Source organism: Pristiophorus japonicus, chromosome 8, assembly GCF_044704955.1.
Source record: "Pristiophorus japonicus isolate sPriJap1 chromosome 8, sPriJap1.hap1, whole genome shotgun sequence".
NCBI lineage: Eukaryota > Metazoa > Chordata > Chondrichthyes > Pristiophoridae > Pristiophorus > Pristiophorus japonicus.
In genome coordinates this window covers 119023826-119046200 of record NC_091984.1, presented here as the reverse complement: position 1 = coordinate 119046200, position 22375 = coordinate 119023826, and the positions used below count along the sequence as shown (strand labels likewise).

General features: G+C 42.9%; 2 protein-coding genes across 2 annotated transcripts in view; one reads left to right on the top strand and one right to left on the bottom strand.

The window, feature by feature from the left end:
* Positions 1-10484, top strand: part of aldh9a1a.1 (aldehyde dehydrogenase 9 family, member A1a, tandem duplicate 1) — a 79442-nt gene extending 68958 nt beyond the window's left edge. The window contains exon 12 of the mRNA XM_070887354.1: positions 9649-10484. The gene's annotated coding sequence lies outside the window, so the exon portion shown is untranslated. The remainder of the gene's footprint in view (positions 1-9648) is intronic.
* mgst3a (microsomal glutathione S-transferase 3a) overlaps positions 1-22375 on the bottom strand; it is a 31887-nt gene that overhangs the window by 4876 nt on the left and 4636 nt on the right. The window contains exons 2-5 of the mRNA XM_070887355.1: positions 17900-18026; positions 12481-12554; positions 9529-9586; positions 3485-3557 (exon numbers count right to left, since the gene is read on the bottom strand). Coding sequence (XP_070743456.1) covers positions 3485-3557; positions 9529-9586; positions 12481-12554; positions 17900-18016 — 322 coding nt within the window. The 5' untranslated portion in view covers positions 18017-18026. The remainder of the gene's footprint in view (positions 1-3484; positions 3558-9528; positions 9587-12480; positions 12555-17899; positions 18027-22375) is intronic.

Genomic DNA, 22375 nt, shown 5'->3' with positions numbered 1-22375 from the left:
TGCTCCCTGGTTGGTTCCACAACATACTGTTCAAGGAAACTATCCCGGCTACACTATGAACTCTTCAAGGCTACCCTGGCCAATTTACTTTGTCCGATCAATATGAAGGTTAAAATCGCCCATCAATCTATGATGTTGAGGTAGTGCAGGAGAAGCATATTTGTTTTGATAGGGAATAATAAATGTTATAAATACTGAAAATAAACTGTATTGAATACACTGGACATTTGCCAGTGTGAAATAAATGTTATTTGGTTTGTATCTTAGAGATGAAATCACATGACCATGTATTCCAGTATGTCAGAATATTTTTAGGCAGATAAATCAGCAGATATGGAGCAAAGGCCTATTTACAAACAGCCACCGTGTAGATTCTCAAATCATAAATCTTGCACCTTTTACTAATTAATTCCGTGGAGACAAAATGTTGAATGAAAATTATTTTGGAGGCCCTGTATTTAAGTTAACAGGTGGATGAGTGCAGCTCAAACACTCAAAGCTCAACAGCATCCAGGATAAAGCAGCCCACTTGATTGGCATCCCATCCTCCACCTTCTTAAAGGGATGAGGGCAGAGTTGGCTAAAGTAGACTGGAAACAAGGACTAAATGGTGGCACAATTGAGGAACAGTGGAGGACTTTTAAGGAGCTCTTTCAAAATGAAAGAAAAGGAAGAAATAGCAGGACATCTGGATAGGAATAGTGCAATCAAGCAGACGCAGCATGGATTCATGAAAGGGAAATCATGTTTAACTAACTTACTGGAATTCTTTGAGGATATAACGAGCATAGTGGATAGAGGTGTACCGATGGATGTGGTGTATTTAGATTTCCAAAAGGCATTCGATAAGGTGCCACACAAAAGGTTACTGCAGAATATAAAAGGTACGCGGAGTCAGAGGAAATGTATTGGCATGGATAGAGAATTGGCTGGCGAACAGAAAGCAGAGAATCAGGATAAATGGGTCCTTTTCCGGTTGGAAATCAGTGGTTCGTGGTGTGCCACAGGGATCAGTGCTGGGACCACAACTGTTTACAATATACATAGATGACCTAGAGGAGGGGACAGAGTGTAGTGCAACAAAATTTGCAGATGACACTAAGATTAGTGGGAAAGCGGGTTGTGTAGAGGACTCAGAGGCTACAGGGAGATTTGGATAGGTTAAGCGAATGGGCTAAGGTTTGGCAGATGGAATACAATGTCGGAAAGTGTGAGGTCATCCACCTTGGGAAAAAAAAAACAGTAAAAGGGAATATTATTTGAATGGGGAGAAATTACAACATGCTGTGGTGCAGAGGGACCTGGGGGTCCTTGTGCATGAATCCCAAAAGGTTAGTTTGCAGGTGCAGCAGGTAATCAGGAAGACAAATGGAACGTTGGCCTTCATTGCGAAAGGGATGGAGTACAAAAGCAGGGAGGTGTTGCTGCAACTGTATAAGGTATTGGTAAGGCCGCACCTGGAGTACTGCGTGCAGTTTTGGTCACCTTACTTAAGGAAGGATATACTAGCTTTGGAAGAGGTACAGAGACGATTCACTAGGCTGATTCGAGAAATGAGGGGGTTACCTTATGATGATAGATTGAGTAGACTGGGTCTTTACTCCTTGGAGTTCAGAAGGATGAGGGGTGATCTTATAGAAACATTTAAAATCATGAAAGGGATAGACAAGATAGAGGCAGAGAGGTTGTTTCCATTGGTGGGGGAGACTAGAACTAGGGGGCACAGCCTCAAAATACGGAGGAGCCAATTTAAAACCGAGTTGAGAAAGAATTTCTTCTCCCAGAGGGTTGTGAATCTGTGGAATTCTCTGCCCAAGGAAGCAGTTGAGGCTGGCTCATTGAATGTTTTCAAGTCAAAGATAGATAGATTTTTAAGCAATAAGGGAATTAAGGGTTATGGGGAGAGGGCGGGTAAGTGGAGCTGAGTCCACGACCAGATCAGCCATGATCTTATTAAATGGCGGAGCAGGCTCGAGGGGCTAGATGGCCTACTCCTGTTCCTAATTCCTATGTTCCTAAATATTTACTCCCTCCACCATCAGCACACCATGGCTGCAGTGTGTACCATCTATAAGATGGACTGCAGCAACTCGTTAAGACTTCTTTGACGGCAAACTCGCGATCTCTACCACCAGGAAGAACAAGGGCGCATGAGAACACCATGATCCTGACTTGGAAATATATTGCCTTTCCTGCATTGTCGCCGAGTCAAAATTCTCCCCAATGTCATTGGGACCACAGCAGTTCAAGAAGGTGGGCAATTAGGGATGGACAATAAATGTTGTCTTGGCCAGTGACACCCACATCCCATGAATGAATATTAAAAAAATGCTGGAGTTGCATCTTCAGTCGTTTAATCATGTTGTTGCTAAATGTTTCGTCTCATTAAATGGAGTCGCTAACTATTTTTAAAACCACTACTCGAAGCTAATGTGACCATTAATGTTGAACCCAAATAGCATGAGTACTAAAACGTAAAATAGCAAGTAGTCATCCTGCCCTTTCATAGAAACATAGAAAATAGGTGCAGGAGTAGGCCATTTGGCCCTTCGAGCCTGCACTGCCATTCAATGAGTTCATGGCTGAACATGCAACTTTAGTATCCCATTCCTGCTTTCTCGCCATACCCCTTGATCCCTCTAGTAGCAAGGACTACATTTAACTCCTTTTTGAATATATTTAGTGAATTGGCCTCAACAACTTTCTGTGGTAGAAAATTCCACAGGTTCACCAATCTGGGTGAAGTTTCTCCTCATCTCGGTCCTAAATGGCTTACCCCTTATCCTTAGACTGTGACCCCTGGGTCTGGACTTCCCCAACATTGGGAACATTTTTGCAGCAATACAAGAGCAGGAAGGTTATGCTTGAACTGTATAAAACACTATAGTTAGGCCACAGCTAGAGTACTGTGTACAGTTCTGATCACCCCAATACAGGAAAGATGTGATTGCACTAGAAAGGATACTGAGATTTACAAAGGTGTTGAAGAATGTGTGTTATGAGAAAAGATTGGATAGACTGGGTGTGTTTTCTTTGGAACAGAAGAGGCTGAGGGAGAGACCTTTTTGAGATAGGAAGGACCTATTTCCCTTAGAGAAGTCAACAACCAGGGGGCATAGATTGAAAGTAAGTGGTAGGAGTTTTAGAGAGGAATTTTTTTCACCCAGAGGGTGATGGGGGTCTGTAATTCACTGCCTGAAAGGATAGGAGAGACAGAAACTCACCACATTCGAAAAGTACTTGGATGTGCACTTGAAGTGCCGTAACCTACAAGGCTACGGATTAAGAGCTGGAAAATGGGATTCGGCTGGATAGCTCTCCTTCAGCTGGCGTGGACACTATGGGCCAAAGTGTCCTCCTTCCGTGCTGTAAATTTCTATGATTCTATTTCTATGAATGACATCCTATGTAAAATTCTACATTTGGAATCATACTGAAACAAAGCTGTTTATTTTCCAAACTTAATTTAGGTTGAAACACTCACCTCCAGTGTAATAGCCATGTGCATAAACAACTCTTCCAATTATCCAAACTCCTCCGAGTGCACTGGCCAGTCGCTACAAACAGAAACAGCAGTGGTAAGGTCTGGTCAGCTTGGCACAGTTAGTAGGACTTAAGTCAGAACTACAGACTAGAGCACATAATTTAAGGTTGACACTTCAGTGCAGTAATTAAGAGTGCTGCATTGCCTGAAGAGCTATCGTTCTGTTAATGAGGCCCAGAATGCTTACGGAGGTGGGTGCAAGCGATCCCATGGCAACATTTCTTCCTCAGCCAAAACCACTAGAAACATGTTACTTTATCATACATTTGCTTTTTGTGGGACCTTGCTGTGTGCAAGTTGGTTGCTATGTTTGCCTATATAACATTGATGACTATGCTTGTAAAGTGCTTTGGGGCTATTTGGAGAACATGAACAGTAACTTATAAATACTGAAATGTATATTAAAATATTGGGGAAGTAATCACTAAATGATACCAATTTTGAAGTAGTCAACAACAATTCAAAACAAAAAAAAAATCAGTGCATCCAATTAAAAAAGAATCAAGTGATCCTTTGGAGAATGTATTAACAGAAAAGTTTAAATTTATATAGCATTGTATCACTTCTTTAGACTAGCCCATAATGAATTATTTTGAAATTACGTATCTGGGCGAGTGCAGCAGCCTTTTTGTACACTTCAAAAATCCGACAAGCAGCATAAAGATGAATGTTAGTGTGATTCAGAAGCTGACTACAAACTGGTTGAATTCAGATCATGCCAAACCAAGGGCAGTTGAATGTGAGGAATAGCTTGAGTACCACACAGCAAGTGGGACAACAACAGATGGAATTGAATATGGACAAATGAAACATTTGGCACAGAAATATGGACAACTTGTAGTCCATGAATAGTGTCAATAGTGAAGAATGCAGTTGAAAACAAATCAAGAGAATTGGAGTAGCTCGGCACAGCAGCACTCAACAAAACATAGAAAATAGGTGCAGGAGTAGGCCATTCGGCCCTTCGAGCCTGCACCACCATTCAATAAGATCATGGCTGATCATTCCCTCAGTACCCCTTTCCTGCTTTCTCGCCATACCCCTTGATCCCTTTAGCCGTAAGGGTGATATCCAACTCCCTCTTGAATATATCCAATGAACTGGCATCAACAACTCTCTGCGGTAGGGAATTCCACAGGTTAACAACTCTGAGTGAAGAAGTTTCTCCTCATCTCAGTCCTAAATGGCTTACCCCTTATCCTTAGATTATGTCCCCTGGTTCTGGACTTCCCCAACATCGGGAACATTCTTCCTGCATCTAACCTGTCCAGTCCCGTCAGAATTTTATATGTTTCTATGAGATCTCTCCTCATCCTTCTAAACTCCAGTGAATACAGGCCCAGTCGATCCAGTCTCTCATATGTCAGTCCTGCCATCCCAGGAATCAGTCTGATGAACCTTCGCTGCACTCACTCAATAGCAAGAACATCCTTCCTCAGGTTAGGAGACCAAAACTGAACACAATATTCCAGGTGAGGCCTCACCAAGGCGCTGTACAACTGCAGTAAGACCTCCCTGCTCTTATACTCAAATCCCCTAGCTATTAAGGCCAAGATACCATTTGCCTTCTTCACCGCCTGCTGTACCGGCATGCTAACTTTCAATGACTGTTGTACCATGACACCCAGGTCTCGTTGCACCTCCCCTTTTCCTAATCTGCCGACATTCAGATAATATTCTGCCTTCGTGTTTTTGCCACCAAAGTGGATAACCTCACATTTATCCACATTATACTGCATCTGCCCACTCACCTAACCTGTCCAAGTCACCCTGCAGCCTCTTAGCGTCCTCCTCACAGTTCACACCGCCACCCAGCTTAGTGTCATCTGCAAACTTGGAGATATTACACTCAATTCCTTCATCTAAATCATTAATGTGTATTGTAAATAGCTGGGGTCCCAGCACTGAGCCCTGCGGCACCCCACTAGTCACTGCCTGCCATTCTGAAAAGGACCAGTTTATCCCGACTCTCTGCCAACCAGTTCTCTATCCACGTCAGTATATTACCCCCAATACCACGTACTTTAATTTTGCACACCAATCTCTTGTATGGAACCTTGTCAAAGCCTTTTCAAAGTCCAAATACACCACATCCATTGGTTCTCCCTTGTCCAGTCTACTAGTTACATCCTCAAAAATTCCAGAAGATGTGGCAAGCATGATTTCTCTTTCATAAATCCATGCTGACTTGGACCGATCCTCACTGCTTTCATCGGTAATAATTGATTCCAACATTTTCCCCCACTACTGATGTCAGGCTAATCGGCCTATAATTACCCGTTTTCTCTCTCCCTCCTTTTGTTAACAAGTGGTGTTACATTAGCTACCCTCCAGTCCATAGGAACTGATCCAGAGTCAATAGACTGTTGGAAAATGATCAATGCATCCACTATTTCTAGGGCCACTTCTTTTAGTCTGGGATGCAAACTATCAGGCCCTGGGGATTTATCGGCCTTCAATCCCATCAATTTCCCGCCTAATAAGGATATCCTTCAGTTCCTCCTTCTCACTAGACCCTTGGTCCCCTAGTATTTCCGAAGGTTATTTGTGTCTTCCTTCATGAAGACAGAACCAAAGAATTTGTTCAACTGGTCTGCCATTTCTTTGTTCCCCATTATAAATTCACCTGAATCTGACTGCAAGGTACCTACGTTTGTCTTTACTAATCTTTTTCTCTTCACATATCTATAGAAGCTTTTGCAGTCAGTATTTATGTTCACGGCAAGCTTCTTCTCATACTCTATTTTCCCCCTCCTAATTAAACCCTTTGTCCTCCTCTGCTGAATTCTAAATTTCTCCCAGTCCTCAGGTTTGCTGCTTTTTCTGGCCAATTTATGCACCTCTTCCTTGGATTTAACACTATCCTTAATTTCCCTTGTTAGCCCCGGTTGAGCCACCTTCCCCGTTTTATTTTTACTCCAGACAGAGATGTATAATTGTTGAAGTTCATCCATGTGATCTTTAAATGTTTGCCATTACCTATCGACCGTCAACCCTTTAAGTATCATTTGCCAGTCTATTCTAGCCAATTCACGTCTCATACCATTGAAGTTACCTTTCCTTAAATTCAGGACCCTAGTCTCTGAATTAACTGTGTCACTCTCCATCTTAATAAAGAATTCTACCATATTATGGTCACTCTTCCCCAATGGGCCTCACACAACAAGATTGCTAATCAGTCCTTTCTCATTACACATTACCCATTCTAGGATGGCCAGCCCTCTAGTTGGTTCCTCGACATATTGATCTAGAAAACCATCCCTAATACACTCCAGGAAATCATCCTCCACTGTATTGCTACCAGTTTGGTTAGCCCAATCTATATGTAGATTAAAGTCGCCCATGATAACTGCTGTAGCTTTATTGCACGCATCCCTAATTTCTTGTTTGATGCTGTCCCCAACCTCACTACTACTGTTTGGTGGTCTGTACACAACTCCCACTCGTGTTTTCTGCCCTTTGGTATTCCACAGCTCCACCCATATAGATTCCACATCATCCAAACTAATGTCCTTCCTTACTATTGCGTTAATTTCCTCACTAACCAGCAACGCTACCCGACCTCCTTTTCCTTTCGGTCTATTCTTCCTGAATGTTGAATATCCCTGGACATTGAGTTCCCAGATTTAGTCACCCTGGAGCCATGTCTCCGTGATGCCAATTATATCATATTCATTAATTGCTGCCTGTGCAGTTAATTCGTCCACCTTAATATTCCTCGCATTGAGGCACAGAGCCTTCAGGCTTGTCTTAACACATTTTCCCCTTTAGAGTTTTACTGTAATGTGGCCTTTTGATTTTTGCCTTGGGTTTCTCTGCCCTCCACTTTTACTTTTATTCTTTCTATCTTTTGTGTCTGCCCCCATTCTACTTCCCTTTGTCTCCTGGGTAGGTTCTCATCCCCCTGCCATATTAGTTTAACCCCTCCCCAACAGCACTAGCAAACACTCCCCCTAAGACATTGGTTCCAGTCCTGCCAGGTGCAGACCGTCCGGTTTGTACTGGTCCCATCTCCCCCAGAACCGGTTCCAATGTCCCAGGAATTTGAATCCCTCCCTTCTGCACCACTTCTCAAGCCACGTATTCATCAGAGCTATCCTGCGATTCCTACTCTGACGAGCATGTGGCACTGGTAGCAAGCCTGAGATTACTACCTTTGAGGTCCTACTTTTTAAATTTAACTCCTAGCTCCCTAAATTCACCTTGTAGGATCCCATCCCGTTTTTTTACCTATATCATTGGTACCTATATGCACCATGACAACTGGCTGTTCACCCTCCCCCTCCAAAGTGTCTGCAACCGCTTCGAGACATCCTTGACCCTTGCACCAGGGCGGCAACGTACCATCGTGGAGTCTCGATTGCGGCCGCAGAAACATCTATTTATTCTCCTTACAATTGAATCCCCTACCACGATCGCTCTCCCACTCTTTTTCCTGCCCTATTGAGTTATCTGTAGCCAATTGGTACCAGTCAGAGAAAGCTGCACTCAAACTTTGTAGTATTCTGTAGTACTCTGGCCAGATCAATTTGAGGCAAGCGAAACAAGATTCAAGCACTGGAAGCTCGTGAGATGAGCCAGGAGTTTGATCTTTAGCATCAGAGGACTAAGGTGTTCGGAAAGACTGGAAAAATTTGGGACTTTTCAGCCCTGAGTGAGGCATCTTTCTGAATGGATAGCTAAGTTATACCAAATGGGCATCTTCATCTGTATGTATTTTGTGATATTCTGAAGAATGGAGTTCCTTGGATCTACTGACCAAGTTCCACAATACAAAGCGTAATTTCCAGCTAGGTTTGGCAGTGTGCATATCAAAGTCTGGATTGGAAAAACTGCACGGATTTTGATGAATATTGTGCTCATTAAAAGGAGAGGGCTTCATTGTTCAGGAATGAACCATTCTTTCATGTGTCACCCACTCTCAGCATCCAGTACTTCAAGTCAGTCTGAAGTGATCTATACTCTGGCCAGACCATGCACTTTGAATTTGGGCCTAAAGGTTCACCTTTTGTATCAATAAGGAATCTGCTACTTTTCAGAACAGCAATTCTCATGTAATTTGATGGAGATTGTCAGCTTTATATACGTAACTAACAGAGAAGGGAAGTGTGCGGGAGGAGGAAATATCCCCATGGCATCAGTCTGCTCTGGATTTGAAAGAGGATCTCACATGTGAAATGACTGATGAGATGGATTAGTTCACTCAGTCCCTACTAACTACGCACCTGCCATTTCAATTAAACACTTCAACCGAGGGGGGGGGGGAGGTGTCGTGTTAGACAGTGACCGGTCATCTCTGGGACGAAATCTAGTCCAAAGTGATGGAATGAAAGTGGCTGTCCTAAATGAAATTACTTAGGGAGGTCCCAATCTAGTTCTTAGTGGACATTGGGAATCTCAATGGATATGGAAAAATGCCACACTGGTCCACTGTGGGAAGCCCTTCATGAGCAGTAATAGATGGAGCTCTACTCTGCTATCTCCTATTGGATGCCAATCGTGGGTGCCTAGAATAACCCATTCACTGCCACCCTTCATTCAGATGAGCACAAAACAAGTCAGTATGAGAAAAGGCACATTTGATCATGTTTTGGAACAACGCATATGGTGCAGTTTAAACATTTCAGAATGAAGAGCTATCAAATGCAATTTCTAAAAGTTATATTGAAAGATTAATAAAATATCTAAATGAAAGATCTACAGGGATAAAACTGTCAATTTTAGTGAAAGCCCTTGCAGTTTTCCCCTCCCCCCCCCCTCTTTAAAAAACCTCACTGGTGCATCTGTTTTATCTCATGTTATTTATTTACAATCTATAGGGAAACAGCAACACTAGCTCATTATTAACTTTACTTATCATCTCAGTACCTTTTAAAACAACTTGTAAGATTACCCAACAAAGTGTTTTTCAAAATCACTTGTGGAAAAACGGTCAAAAGAAAAAAAAAGAGGTTCAATAAAGAAATTTGTGAAACGTTACTTACTGGGTGCTGCATTCCACCAATTGACAAAAAGAAGAGGAAGGCTGGATAGGTTTCCAGTCTAAAACATGTAGCAACAGGGAAGAGAAAAAGTCATTAACATTGATTCATTTTTTTTTCTAGATTTGTTGGACAGTAGAATCAAGCACATTGGAAATGATAGCTGGTCACTACAGCTCACAGTAACAGAGGTCAGTCAGGAAAGTGGATGGAGCCCCCTTCAATGGGCAACCAGAGAGGGTAGCTACTGATCAACAGTCATCTGTGCAATGAAACATTATGGACCAGCTATGCACGAGGGAGGTAGCCGTTTAAAAAAAAAAAACCCACCTTTAAACAAAGATAGCGATTGAAGACATGAAACAGGAAAAGTGTGAGCAGAGTCTAGGGGCAGAGCTCTAGTTGATTGAATTAATCTTTCTCTCTCCACCACCCCCCCCCCCCCCACATACAACAGAAGTTATTCGAAAACCAATCTGTCTATCCAATTGCACTGCTCAATATAGGTGGCACCACAGGCTAGAGAAATCACTGAATAAGTAACCCATTTAAAATAAACAGTGCAATATCTGTTACGTAGCACACAGGAATGTTGGAGGCATTAAGCATTCATCCACTGCTATCCTCAAGTAATGCATTTCAATGGATTCGTAATCTATCTTACTGTCTTGGAACGTTCACCTTCAAGTCCACCACCTGCTCCCTGTACTCCCTTCCAATCCATCTCTGAATCATCATAGAACAGTACAGGAGGCCGCCATTCAGCCCATTGAGTCTGCATCAGCTCTTTTGAAGAGCAATCCAGTTAGTCTCACTCCCCCCACGCTTTCCCCATATTTTTTTCTCCTTCGAGTATTTATCCAATTCCCTCTTGAAGGCTACTACTGAATCTGTATCCACCATCCCATCAGGCAATACATTCCAAATCCAAACTACTTGTTGCATAAAGAAGTTTTTCCCTTCATGTCGCCTCTGGTATTTTTTCCAATCACCTTAAATATCTGTGTCATTTGTTATTGACTCTTTGGCATTGGAAACAGTTTATCATTATTTACTCCAGCTCATCATCATCATAGGCTGTCCCTCGTATCAAGGATGACTTGCTTCCACGCCAAATATTTCACAGATGTTTCAATGAAGGACCTAGTATTCCAACCACCACACGGTTTTGACAGAGCTAGGTCTTGGACCAGGGGCTAGGATTAACCAGATGATTGGAGACCAGCTCTGCTGCACGGACCTAGTGCGCACACATATCGCAGTGTGTGCTGGCCCGTGCTGCCCCTGGGACCTCGCCTATTCTGGGCCCTGAACTCAGCTCTCCTGGGCCCAGATCATGTCGCTCTACAATCTCACCACTCATGCTGTACCTGCCCATGCTCCAATCACCGAAATGGATCTTGGTGACGTCCAATCCAGTCGCCCTCTTCGCTCTCCTGCTGCAGCACGTGCTGCTCCTTGGAGTGGTATGCCCAGCCTGCGAGCACCATTACGCTATCTGAACCCTTCACGAGTATAAACACCTCTATCAAATCTCCTCTAAGGAGAACAATTGCAGCTTTTCCAGTCTATCCATGGAACTGTAATCCTTCATCCCTGGAATCATTCCAGTAAATCTCTTCTGTACCCTTTCCGAAGCCTTTATGTCCTTCCTGGTGCCCAGAATTGGACACAATACTCCAGCTGGGGCTGAACTCATGTTTTATATAGGTCTAGCATAACTTACTTACTTTTGTACTCTGCCTCTATTTATAAAGCTCAGGGTTTCATATGCTTTATTAACCTGTCCTGCCAACTTTAATGATTTGTGCACAAACACACCCAGATCTCGGTTCTTTCACCCGTTTTAAAATTGTACCATTTAGCATGTATTGTCTCTTCTCATTCTTCCTACCAAAATGTATCACTTCACACTTGGATGTTAAATTTCACCTGCCATGTGTCTGCCCATTCCACCAGCCTGTCTATATCTTGAAGTCTATTACTATCTTCCTCATGGTTCACAACACTTCCTAGTTTCGGGTTATCTGCACATTTCAAAATTGTGCCGTGTACCCCCAATTCCAAGCCATTAATGGATATAAAAAACAGCAGTGGTCCAAGTACTGAACCCTGGGGAACACCACTCTATACCTCCCTCCAGTCCAAAAAACAGCCAGCCATTCACCACAACTGTTTATCCCTCAGTCAATGTTGTATCCATGCTGCTACTGCTTTTATCCCATGGGCTTCAATTTCAGTTAACAAGCCTAATGTGGTACTTTATCAAACACCGTTTGAAAGTCCATATGCACATCAACTGCACTGCCCTCATTCACCCTCTCCGTTACCTCATCAAAAAACACAATCAAGTACCACATATTAGGCTCTCGGCAGCATTTAAAGCCTCTAAAGTCAGCCTGCAGGGCTGCTCATGTAATTAAATATTATTGTATACAACCTTGCCGTTCAGTTTGACCCCAGGTCAAGAATTCAGTCAGCAAGACTGTTTTTTTCCCCACCACCAAACACTATGCTAACCAGCAGAACCATCAGCAATACCTTCTTCACGGAGGATAAATGTCCCTTTATTTCCAACTTCACAGACTTCAGTTAATCCAAAACACTGCCCTCAGATGTTCTTCACGTGAGGAGTGCTATATAAATACAGCTAACAGTACACTGTAACCAGTTGACGATAAACACAGCTTATAACCTAAAGGAGAAGCTGTAGTCCACATTAATTTTGCTGGTCTAGTGGATCAATTTAAAACAGTTAAAAATCACATGCTCATCTTTCAATAAGGATTGCAAGTCAAATATTATAAACTGGAAGATGGCCAATTAAGTAATTTATCTTGTCACGGTTTGACCTTAATTAGAATTTTTTTTTAAAAACTGTCCTTTTGTTATATACAAAGGTCACAGTTCAAAACTATGGAAATTATTATGGAGTGCATATTAAGTGACACTTACGTATTTTGGTGAGCACGTTGGATACAGTTGAACAAGTGTCCGGTCTCAGGATCATCACTGTACATCACAGGGAACTTTATATATAAAAAGAGAAACGTACATTATTAGAAACGGAAGGCCCCGTTATGCTGCTATTTAGAGCAGGGTGGTCCAGATGTGGGCTCAAATCCAACCTGCAGCTAGCGTGACCTAGAGTGAATGCACTTGGAGAGTAGATTTCAAGTTGAGACTTTACTGGAATTACTGTACCCAAACATGCACCGAGTGTAACAAGTTAACACAAGAAACATTGCCATTTACATAAACTAGAAAAATCTGGGTCCTGATGTACCTGTTTGAGAACCAATAGCATAAATAAAAGCATATGTATTGCAGTGTGGATGAGGAAATTAAATGGATTGAAGTTCATGGTCTCCACACATAGTCAGCTTTTAATTGCAAAGAGTAACAACAGTCCACTCAAAATTTCAGCAGATCCCCCATCAAAGCCCCTGGACTCAGGAATATGCTCTGACAGCTCACCATCCTCCCACCAGCCTTACAATCTCTTTAGACCCCTCTGTCCTCTTCCAGGTGAAGCACTCCACATATTGCATCCCGAATGTCATTTTTGCCTACCAGTTACAACAGTTTAGAAAATCCTTCAAGAAGCCTCATCTCCCAATTCACACATTGTCAGCAACACAATGGTGCACACTTCATAACTTGGCAACAGAACAGGAAATACTTTTTTTTACTCCCCTCTCCTGATCACATTCAAATTGACATTGAACATTAATTACATAAGAATTAAGAGTACGAGTAGGCCATAGCCTATCCTGGACCATTCAATAAGATTATGGCTGATCTTCGACCTCAACTCCATTTACCCACCATATCCCTGGATTTCCCTAGAGGCCCAAAATCTGTTAATCTCAGCCTTGAATATACTCACACCCACCAGTCAGAACGCTAAATGGAATTTAAAAAATGCACAAGAACTTAAAAATGTTTAATTTACTGTTTGAAAAATAAATTAGTCAAGGAAATGTTCCATCCCAAACCCTCCCCACCCCAGTTTCCAAAATGATAGAAAGGGCCCCCAAGTTTCTCATTCAAATCTCCAGACTTAGTATTCAAGAATAAACTCCAAAATCACATCATTTTCCAGTCAAGTTCAAAGACAAATTCTTCTTAGTCCAACATGCAGCAGTTGACACAGAAGACAGTTACAAAACTGCAGTACAGACAACATTCACTGCAGCCAAGAGTTTATTCACACTTTTCAGCTCCCTGGTTTTGCTCAGAAAATTAATTTGATGAACCAATCTTTTTTTGGTGTCCATCTGTCTGTTTGAGGACAATGGCAGCGACCCATAGTTGTATCAATTTCACCATGCAATAGTAAGAAAGGACATTAGCATGGATGATGTAGAATCGGTAAGGGTGGAGCTACGGAATACCAAAGGGCAGAAAACGCTAGTGGGAGTTGTGTACAGACCACCAAACAGTAGTAGTAAGGTTGGGGACAGTATCAAACAAGAAATTAGGGATGCATGTAATAAAGGTACAGCAGTTATCATGGGTGATTTTAATCTACATATTGATTGGGCTAACCAAATTGGTAGCAATGCTGTGGAGGAGGATTTCCTGGAGTGTATTAGGGATGGTTTTCTAGACCAATATGTTGAGGAACCAACTAGGGAGCTGGCCATCCTAGACTGGGTGATGTGTAATGAGAAAGGACTAACTAGCAATCTTGTGCGGTGCCCCTTGGGTAAGAGTGACCATAACATGGTAGAATTCTTTATTAAGATAGAGAGTGACACAGTTAATTCAGAAACTAGGGTCCTGAATTTAAGGAAAGGTAACTTCGATGGTTTGAGGCGTGAATTGGCTAGAATAGACTGGCAAATGATAATTAAAGGGTTGACGGTGGATAAGCAATGGCAAACATTTAAAGATCACATGGATAAACTTCAGCAATTGTACATCCCTGTCTGGAGTAAAAATAAAACGGGGAAGGTGGCTCAACTGTGGCTATCAAGGGAAATTAATGATAGTGTTAAATCCAAAGAAGAGGCATATAAATTGGCCAGAAAAACCAACAAACCGGAGGACTGGGAGAAATTTAGAATGCAGAGGAGGACAAAGGGTTTAATTAAGAGAGGGAAAATAGAGTACGAGAAGAAGCTTGCCAGGAACATAAAAACTGACTGCAAAAGCTTCTATAGATATGTGAAGAGAAAAAGACTAGTGAAGACAAACGTAGGTCCCTTGCAGTCAGATTCAGGTGAATTTATAATGGGGAACAAAGAAATGGCAGATCAATTAAACAAATACTTTGGTTCTGTCCTCACGACGAAGACACGAATAACCTTCTGGAAGTACTAGGGGACCGAGGGAATAGTGAGAAGGAGGAACTGAAGGATATCCTTATTAGGCGGGAAATTGTGTTAGGGAAATTGATGGGATTGAAGGCCGATAAATCCCCTGGGCCTGATAGTACTTCTGGGATGCAGACTTAAGGAAGTGGCCCTAGAAATAGTGAATGCATTGGTGATCATTTTCCAACAATCTATCAACTCTGGATCAGTTCCTATGGACTGGAGGGTAGCTAATGTAACACCACTTTTTAAAAAAGGGAGGGAGAGAGAAAGCAGGTAATTATAGACTGGTTAACCTGACATCAGTAGTGGGGAAAGTGCTGGAATCAATTATTAAGGATGAAATAGCAGCACATTTGGAAAGCAGTGACAGGATCAGTCCAAGTCAGCATGGATTTATGAAGGGGAAATCATGCTTGAAAAATCTTCTGGAATTTTTTTGAGGATGTAACAAGGGAGAACCAGTGGATGTGGTGTATTTGGACTTTCAAAAGGCTTTCGACAAGGTCTCACATAAGAGATTGGTGTGCAAAATCAAAGCACATGGTATTGGGGGTAATGTACTGATGTGGATAGAGAACTGGTTGGCAGACAGGAAGCAGAGAGTCGGGATAAATGGGTCCTTTTCAGAATGGCAGGCAGTGACAAGTGGGGTGCCGCAGGGCTCAGTGCTGGGACCTGAGCTCTTCACAATATACATCAATGATTTGGATGAAGGAACTGAGTGTAATATCTCCAAGTTTGCAGATGACACTAAACAGGGTGGCGGTGTGAGCTGTGAGGGGGACGCTAAGAGGCTGCAGGGTGACTTGGACAGGTTAGGCAAGTGGGCAAATGCATGGCAGATGCAGTATAATGTGGATAAATGAGAGGTTATCCACTTTGGGGGCAAAAACGCGAAGACAGAATATTATCTGAATGGTGGCAGATTAGGCAAAGGGGAAGTGCAGCAAGACCTGGGTGTCATGGTACATCAGTCATTGAAAGTTGGCATACAGGTACAGCAGGCGGTGAAGAAGGCAAATGGTATGTTGGCCTTCATAGCTAGGGGATTTGAGTATAGGAGCAGGAAGGTCTTACTGCAGTTGTACAGGACCTTGGTGAGGCCTCACCTGGAATATTGTGTTCAGTTTTGGTCTCCTAATCTGAGGAAGGACATTCTTGCTATTGAGGGAGTGCTGCGAAGGTTCACTAGACTGATTCCCGGGATGGCAGGACTGACATATGAGGAGAGACTGGATCGACTGGGCCTTTATACATTGGAGTTTAGAAGGACGAGGGGGGATCTCAGAAACATTTAAGATTCTGACGGGACTGGACAGGTTAGATGCGGGTAAAATGTTCCCGATGTTGGGGGAAGTCCAGAACCAGGGGACACAGCCTTAGGATAAGGGGTAGGCCATTTAGGACCGAGATGAGGAGAAACTTCTTCAATCAGAGTTGTTAACCTGTGAAATTCCCTGCCAGAGAGTTATTGATGCCAGTTCATTGGATATATTCGAGAGGGAGTTAGATATGGCCCTTACGGCTAAAGGGATCAAGGGGTATGGAGAGAAAGCAGGAAAGGGGTACTGAGGGAATGATCAGCCATGATCTTATTGAATGGTGGTGCAGGCTCGAATGGCCTACTCCTGCACCTATTTTCTATGTTTCTATGTAAGTCAGTCAAACTTTATCTCAAACAGTATTACATTTCTAGGCACTCGTGGAGTGATCATTGCCTGGGCATAACCCAACAGTAAAGCAATCCTTCTTGCAAATTAGTTTTTTCCCTCTGGAATCTAAGCATGTGGAAACCAAAGTCTCCTCCTTTATCCTCCCCCCTCCCCCCCCCACCACCATCATCATCTTCCTAAATGGGATGACAGTGTTAGTGATCTTGTTGACCTCGAGCTGAAAAAAACACTACAATTGGTCTCAGCATTTCTGAGCTAGGGAAACATCCAGAGTTGTCAAGGGAGATTGGCATTCAGTGGCTAACTGCTGGAACGAGCATAGTTTGAATGGCAGGCAAGGACCAGCTCAGGCGAGACAATAATGGCCTCCATGCTGAAATCAGCAAGCAACAAATGACGAATGATCATTCTGTTGAGATACTGGAGGTTGCCTGCAGCTCCTCGTTCTCAAACACGAGATGGGAGAGAGAGACGAGAGGATGGGAGAGAGACGAGAGGATGTTCTGGTTATTCCTGTTCATGGAGGTGTGCCATCCTGTTTATTTAACAATAGCTGAGTCAACATTTCAATTATTTTTGTTAAGCTTCAACCTCTTTAGCTTCAAGTCAGGCAGGGCAGAGGTGGGTTTGAATACAAAAAGGTACTCTGGTGAGGAGCTAATTATATGACACAATTTGCAATTATGCATTGTGGTTTCTACTTCACACCGTGTTGAGAAATCATCACTGCCCTAACATAAAAATGTAACCAGTGTTGGGAGTGGGGGGTGGAAGAGAAAGATCATAATTGTTGCTGAGGAGATGAGGAAATAAATAATAAATAAAGAGGCTTGTGACATAGATCACACAAGCAACAAAGTCAGTCAATAGGTCAAATACAAATGACATAATTGCTGTGCAAATTAACATAATTAAGCAATGTTTGCAGAGTGTTGTAAATCTCCATATTCTGCCAGTTTAATGCTTGTTCACGTTGGTGACCTACACTGGAACTAATCAATAACTAAATTCGTCACAGGCATCAACTTCTAGAATTCAGAGGGGGTTAGTTGGAACAGATTTTAAATAATATACAAGACTAAAAGAATTGTTCAGAGTAAAGTTATGTTCATTATTTTAGGTATTGAACAGGATAAATTCAACCTATTTAATCTTTGCTTGATCTCAAAGCACATACCAACACACCTACACTGAAACCTGAAAGGCTGTCACAAGAGGCCTGTGGGAGAAGTAGTGGCAGTTTAAGACATATCAAGAAACAAATGATTGGACAGTGAACTGATTCACATTGGATTCATCGACTTCAGTGGCAGAAGTTGCTTTTTCAGCAGAATCCAGAGGCGACTCCAGCAATCGTGCTCCTGGGCATAAACTCACCTCCACTTTGTACTTCTTGCGCGCTGCCATGACTTTGTGAGCAAGGTAGCTGACCATGACGAAGCTGGCTGCACCAGTCAGTGCGACATACCCATATTCTTTCGAAAGTACCACCATCTTTTCAACCCTAAAAAGCAACAAAAAAAACAGGAGCAGTGAGTTTTTTCTGCTGGTGATAAAACAGGACAGTTTCTTGACTACCCACTGGCACATTTTCAGCAGTATCCAGGGGTTTACTCTCCTGCCCATCTTTACCCCACCACTGCCCACCCTTGGGTTGAAATCTTACCTCCAAAAGGCAAAATGGCCAGGATCAGCACGACAGCACAGTACTCTCAGAACTCTCTAGTGCTGTGCCCCATTACACCACCTTAATTCAATTTCAATCTGTTGATTTCCAAAGGGTCAAATAACTGAGCTAGTTTGTTGCAAAGGTGAGTGTGTCTCAGTTAATTAACTGCGTATTATCTCATTGCTGTTTGTGGGACCTTGCTGTGTGCAAATTGGCTGCCATATTTCCTACCTTACAACAGTGACTACACTTCAAAAGTACTTCACTGACTAAAGCGCTTTGCAGCATCTGAGGTTGTGAAAGGTGATGTACGGATGAAATTCCCCTACCTCAATAATAGAAGCATAAAATGCAGGAAATATTGCAGTCAACGTTTTACAGGCAGGACGGGAGGGTGCAAAATACATGGCGAGAAATGCAGAAAAAAGTTGTGTGATAAGAGTAACACACACATTGCCACATTCTGGCTCTTGGACAAAGCAACTCAGCAGCAGAGCTGGCTGAAAGCATAGAAGTGAGCATAACTTGAACAAAAATGTGATCCAAAGCCAAGGGCGTGTGTATATAATGACACAAATGCCATTAGAAAAAGCATAGAATCTAATCACCAAAGCGCTGACAGTCAACCAAGAAACCTCCTACTGATATGGCTGCTGCCCACAGAAGCAAAAATGCAACACTGATTTATACAGAGGTCTTAAACGGAGTGGAGTTAAACAGAGTGGTTTACTTGGAAATTTGAAGAGGGGGAAGTTTAAAATCAATTAAAAAAGTAAAAATAGGTAAGTGATATTTCACTAACTGCTGGGATGGTCAGTTTTTCTCTCATTTCTTGGACACTGGTTTAAATTAAGAGCAGGGATTATAAACTAAATGTTCAAAATTTAAATTCTTAACTAACTGAATACATTAGCGATGATAGGGCAGGTGGTGTGTTTCTGCTGTTGCATGTGGGAGCTGGTGGATACCATTGAGGTCCACGGTGACCTCATCTACAGCAAGTGTCTGCAGCTCAAGAAACTTCAGCTCCGTATTGATGAGCTGGAGTCTGAGCTGCAGACACTACGACACATCAGGGAGGGGGAAGAGTTACTTGGATGCCGTGTTCTAGGAGGCAGTCACACCACTTAACTTAATTAATTCAAATTTGTTTCGCGGTCAGAGACAGGAGGATGTGACTACAAGTGAGGAAGGTGTGTGGACCCAGGAGGTAATGATGGAGGAACCTCGGCCCTTGCTCTTGTCCAACAGGTTCGAGGCTCTTACTCCATGTGTGGCTGAGAGCAGGGACTGCAGGGAGGATGAGCAAACTGACCACAGCACCATGGTACAGGGGGCCAGTCAAGTGGTGGGGGGTGGGGAGGGAGGCAGGGGGGCAGTAAAAAGAAACTTTGTAGTGGTAGAGGACAATATTATTAGGGGGCTAGATACTGTCTCTGCAGCAGAGAGCATAAGTCCTAAAGGTTGTGTTGCCTGCCCGGTGCTAGGGTTAAGGACATCTCCTCTGGGCTGGAGAGGAACTTGGAGTGGGAGGGAGCAGATCCATTTGTTGTGGTCCATGTGGGTATCAACGACATAGGTAGAACAAACAAAGAGGTTCTGTTGAGGGAGTATGAGCAGTTAGGGGCCAAATTAAAAAGCAGAACCACAAAAGGTAATAATCTCTGGATTACTACCTGAGCCACGAGCAAATTTGCATAGGGTAAATAAGATCAGAGATTTAAACACGTGGTTCAAAGACTGGTGTGGGAGAAATGGGTTTGTGGGACACTGGCACCAGTACTGGGGTTAAGAGGGAGCTGTTCTGTTGGAACAGGCTCCACTTAGACCGTGCTGGGACTAGGGTCCTGGTGAATTGAATAATTAGGGCTGTAGAGAGGCAGGGTTGCACTGGGGGAAATGAAAATCAGAACGTGCCAGGAAGGAACAGAATGTATGAACAGAAAACAAATAGTCAGGATAAATGGTTCATTCTCTGGCAACTAGTAACTAGTGGGATGCTGCAGGGATCAGTGCTGGGACTCCAACTATTTACAATCTATATCAACGACTTGGAAGAAGGGATGGAGTGTAATGTAGCCAAGTTTGCTGACGATACAAAGACGGGAGGAAAAGCAATGTGTGAGGAAGACACACAAAATCTGCAAAAGGACATAGACAGGCTAAGTGAGAGGGCAAAAATTTGGCAGATGGAGTATAATATTGGAAAGTGCGAGGTCATGCACTTTGGCAGAAAAAAAAAATCAGAGCAAATTATTTAAATGGAGAAAGATTGCAAAGTGCTGCAGTACAGTGGGACCTGGGGGTACAAAAGGATAGTATGCAGGTACAGCAAGTGATCATGAAGGCCAATGGAATCTTGGCCTTTATTGCAAAGGGGATGGAGTATAAAAGCAGGGAAGTCTTGCTCCAGTTGTACAGGGTACTGGTGAGGCCACACCTGGAATACTGCGTGCAATTTTGGTTTCCATATTTACAAAAGAATATACTTGCTTTGGAGGCAGTTCAGAGAAGGTTCACTATGTTGATTCTGGAGATGAGGGGGTTGACTTATGAGGAAAGGTCGAGTAGGTTGGGCCTCTACTCATTGGAATTCAGAAGAATGAGAGGTGATCTTGGCAAAACGATTATGAGGGGGCTTGACAAGGTAGATGCAGAGAGGATGTTTCCACTGCTGGGGGAGACAAGAACTAGAGGGCATTATCTTAGAATAAGGGGCCGCCCATTTAAAACTGAGATGAGGAGAAATTTCTTCTCTCAGGAGGGTTATAAATCTGTGGAATTTGATGCCTCAGAGAGCTGTGGAAGCTGGGACATTGAATAAATTTGACAGAAAGAGAGAGTTTCTTAAATTATAAGGGGTAAAGGTTATGGAGAGCAGGCAGGGAGGTGCTGCTGAGTCCATGATCTGATCAGCCATGATCTTATTAAATGTCGGAGCAGGTTCGAGGGGCCGTATGGCCTACTCCTGTTCCTATTTGTTTATGTTCTTATAAAGGTGAATCAGAAAGTGGGGTCAAAGCAGGAAAAAAAGTGAATTCAGATAATATTCTGTCTTCGTGTTTTTGCCACCAAAGTGGATAACCTCGCATTTATCCACATTATACTGCATCTGCCCACTCACCTAACCTGTCCAAGTCACCCTGCAGCTTCTTAGCGTCCTCCTCACAGCTCACACCGCCACCCAGCTTAGTGTCATCTGCAAACTTGGAGATATTAAACTCAATTCCTTCATCTAAAATCATTAATGTATATTGTAAATAGCTGGGGTCTCAGCACTGAGCCCTGCGGCACCCCACAAGTCACTGCCTGCCATTCTGAAAAGGACCCGTTTATCCCGACTCTCCGCTTCCTGTCTGCCAACCAGTTCTCTGTCCATGTCAGTACATTACCCCTAATACCATGTGCTTTAATTTTGCATACCAATCTCTTGTGTGGAACGTTGTCAAAAGCCTTTTGAAAGTCCAAATACACCACATCCACTGTTCGCCCTTGTCCACTCTACCAGTTACATCCTCAAAAAATTCTAGAAGATTTGTCAAACATGATTTCCCTTTCATAAATCCATGCTGACTTGGACCGATCCTCTCACTACTTTCCAAATGTGCTGCTATTTCATCTGTAATAATTGATTCCAACATTTTCTCCACTACTGATGTCAGGCTAACCATCTATAATTACCCATTTACTCTCTCCCTCCTTTCTTAAAAAGTGGTGTTACATTAGCTACCCTCCAGTCCCTAGGAACTGATCCAGAGTCGATAAACTGTTGGAAAATGATCACCAATGCATCCACTATTTCTAGGGCTACTTCCTTAAGTACTCTGGGTGCAGACTATCAGGCCCCGGGGATTTATCGGCCTTCAATTTCCCGAACACAATTTCCGGCCAATAAGGATATCCTTCAATTCCTCCTTCTCACTAGACCCTCGGTCCCCTAGTATTTCTGGAAGATTATTTGTGTCTTCCTTCGTGAAGATAGAACCAAAGTATTTGTTCAACTGGTCGGCCATTTCTTTGTTCTTCATTATGAATCTGACTGCAAGGGACCTACGTTTGTCTTTACTAATCTTTTTCTCTTCACATATCTATAGAAGCTTTTGCAGTCAGTTTTTATGTTCCCAGCAAGCTTCCTCTCATACTCTATTTTCCCCCCTCTTAATTAAATCCTTTGTCCTCCTCTG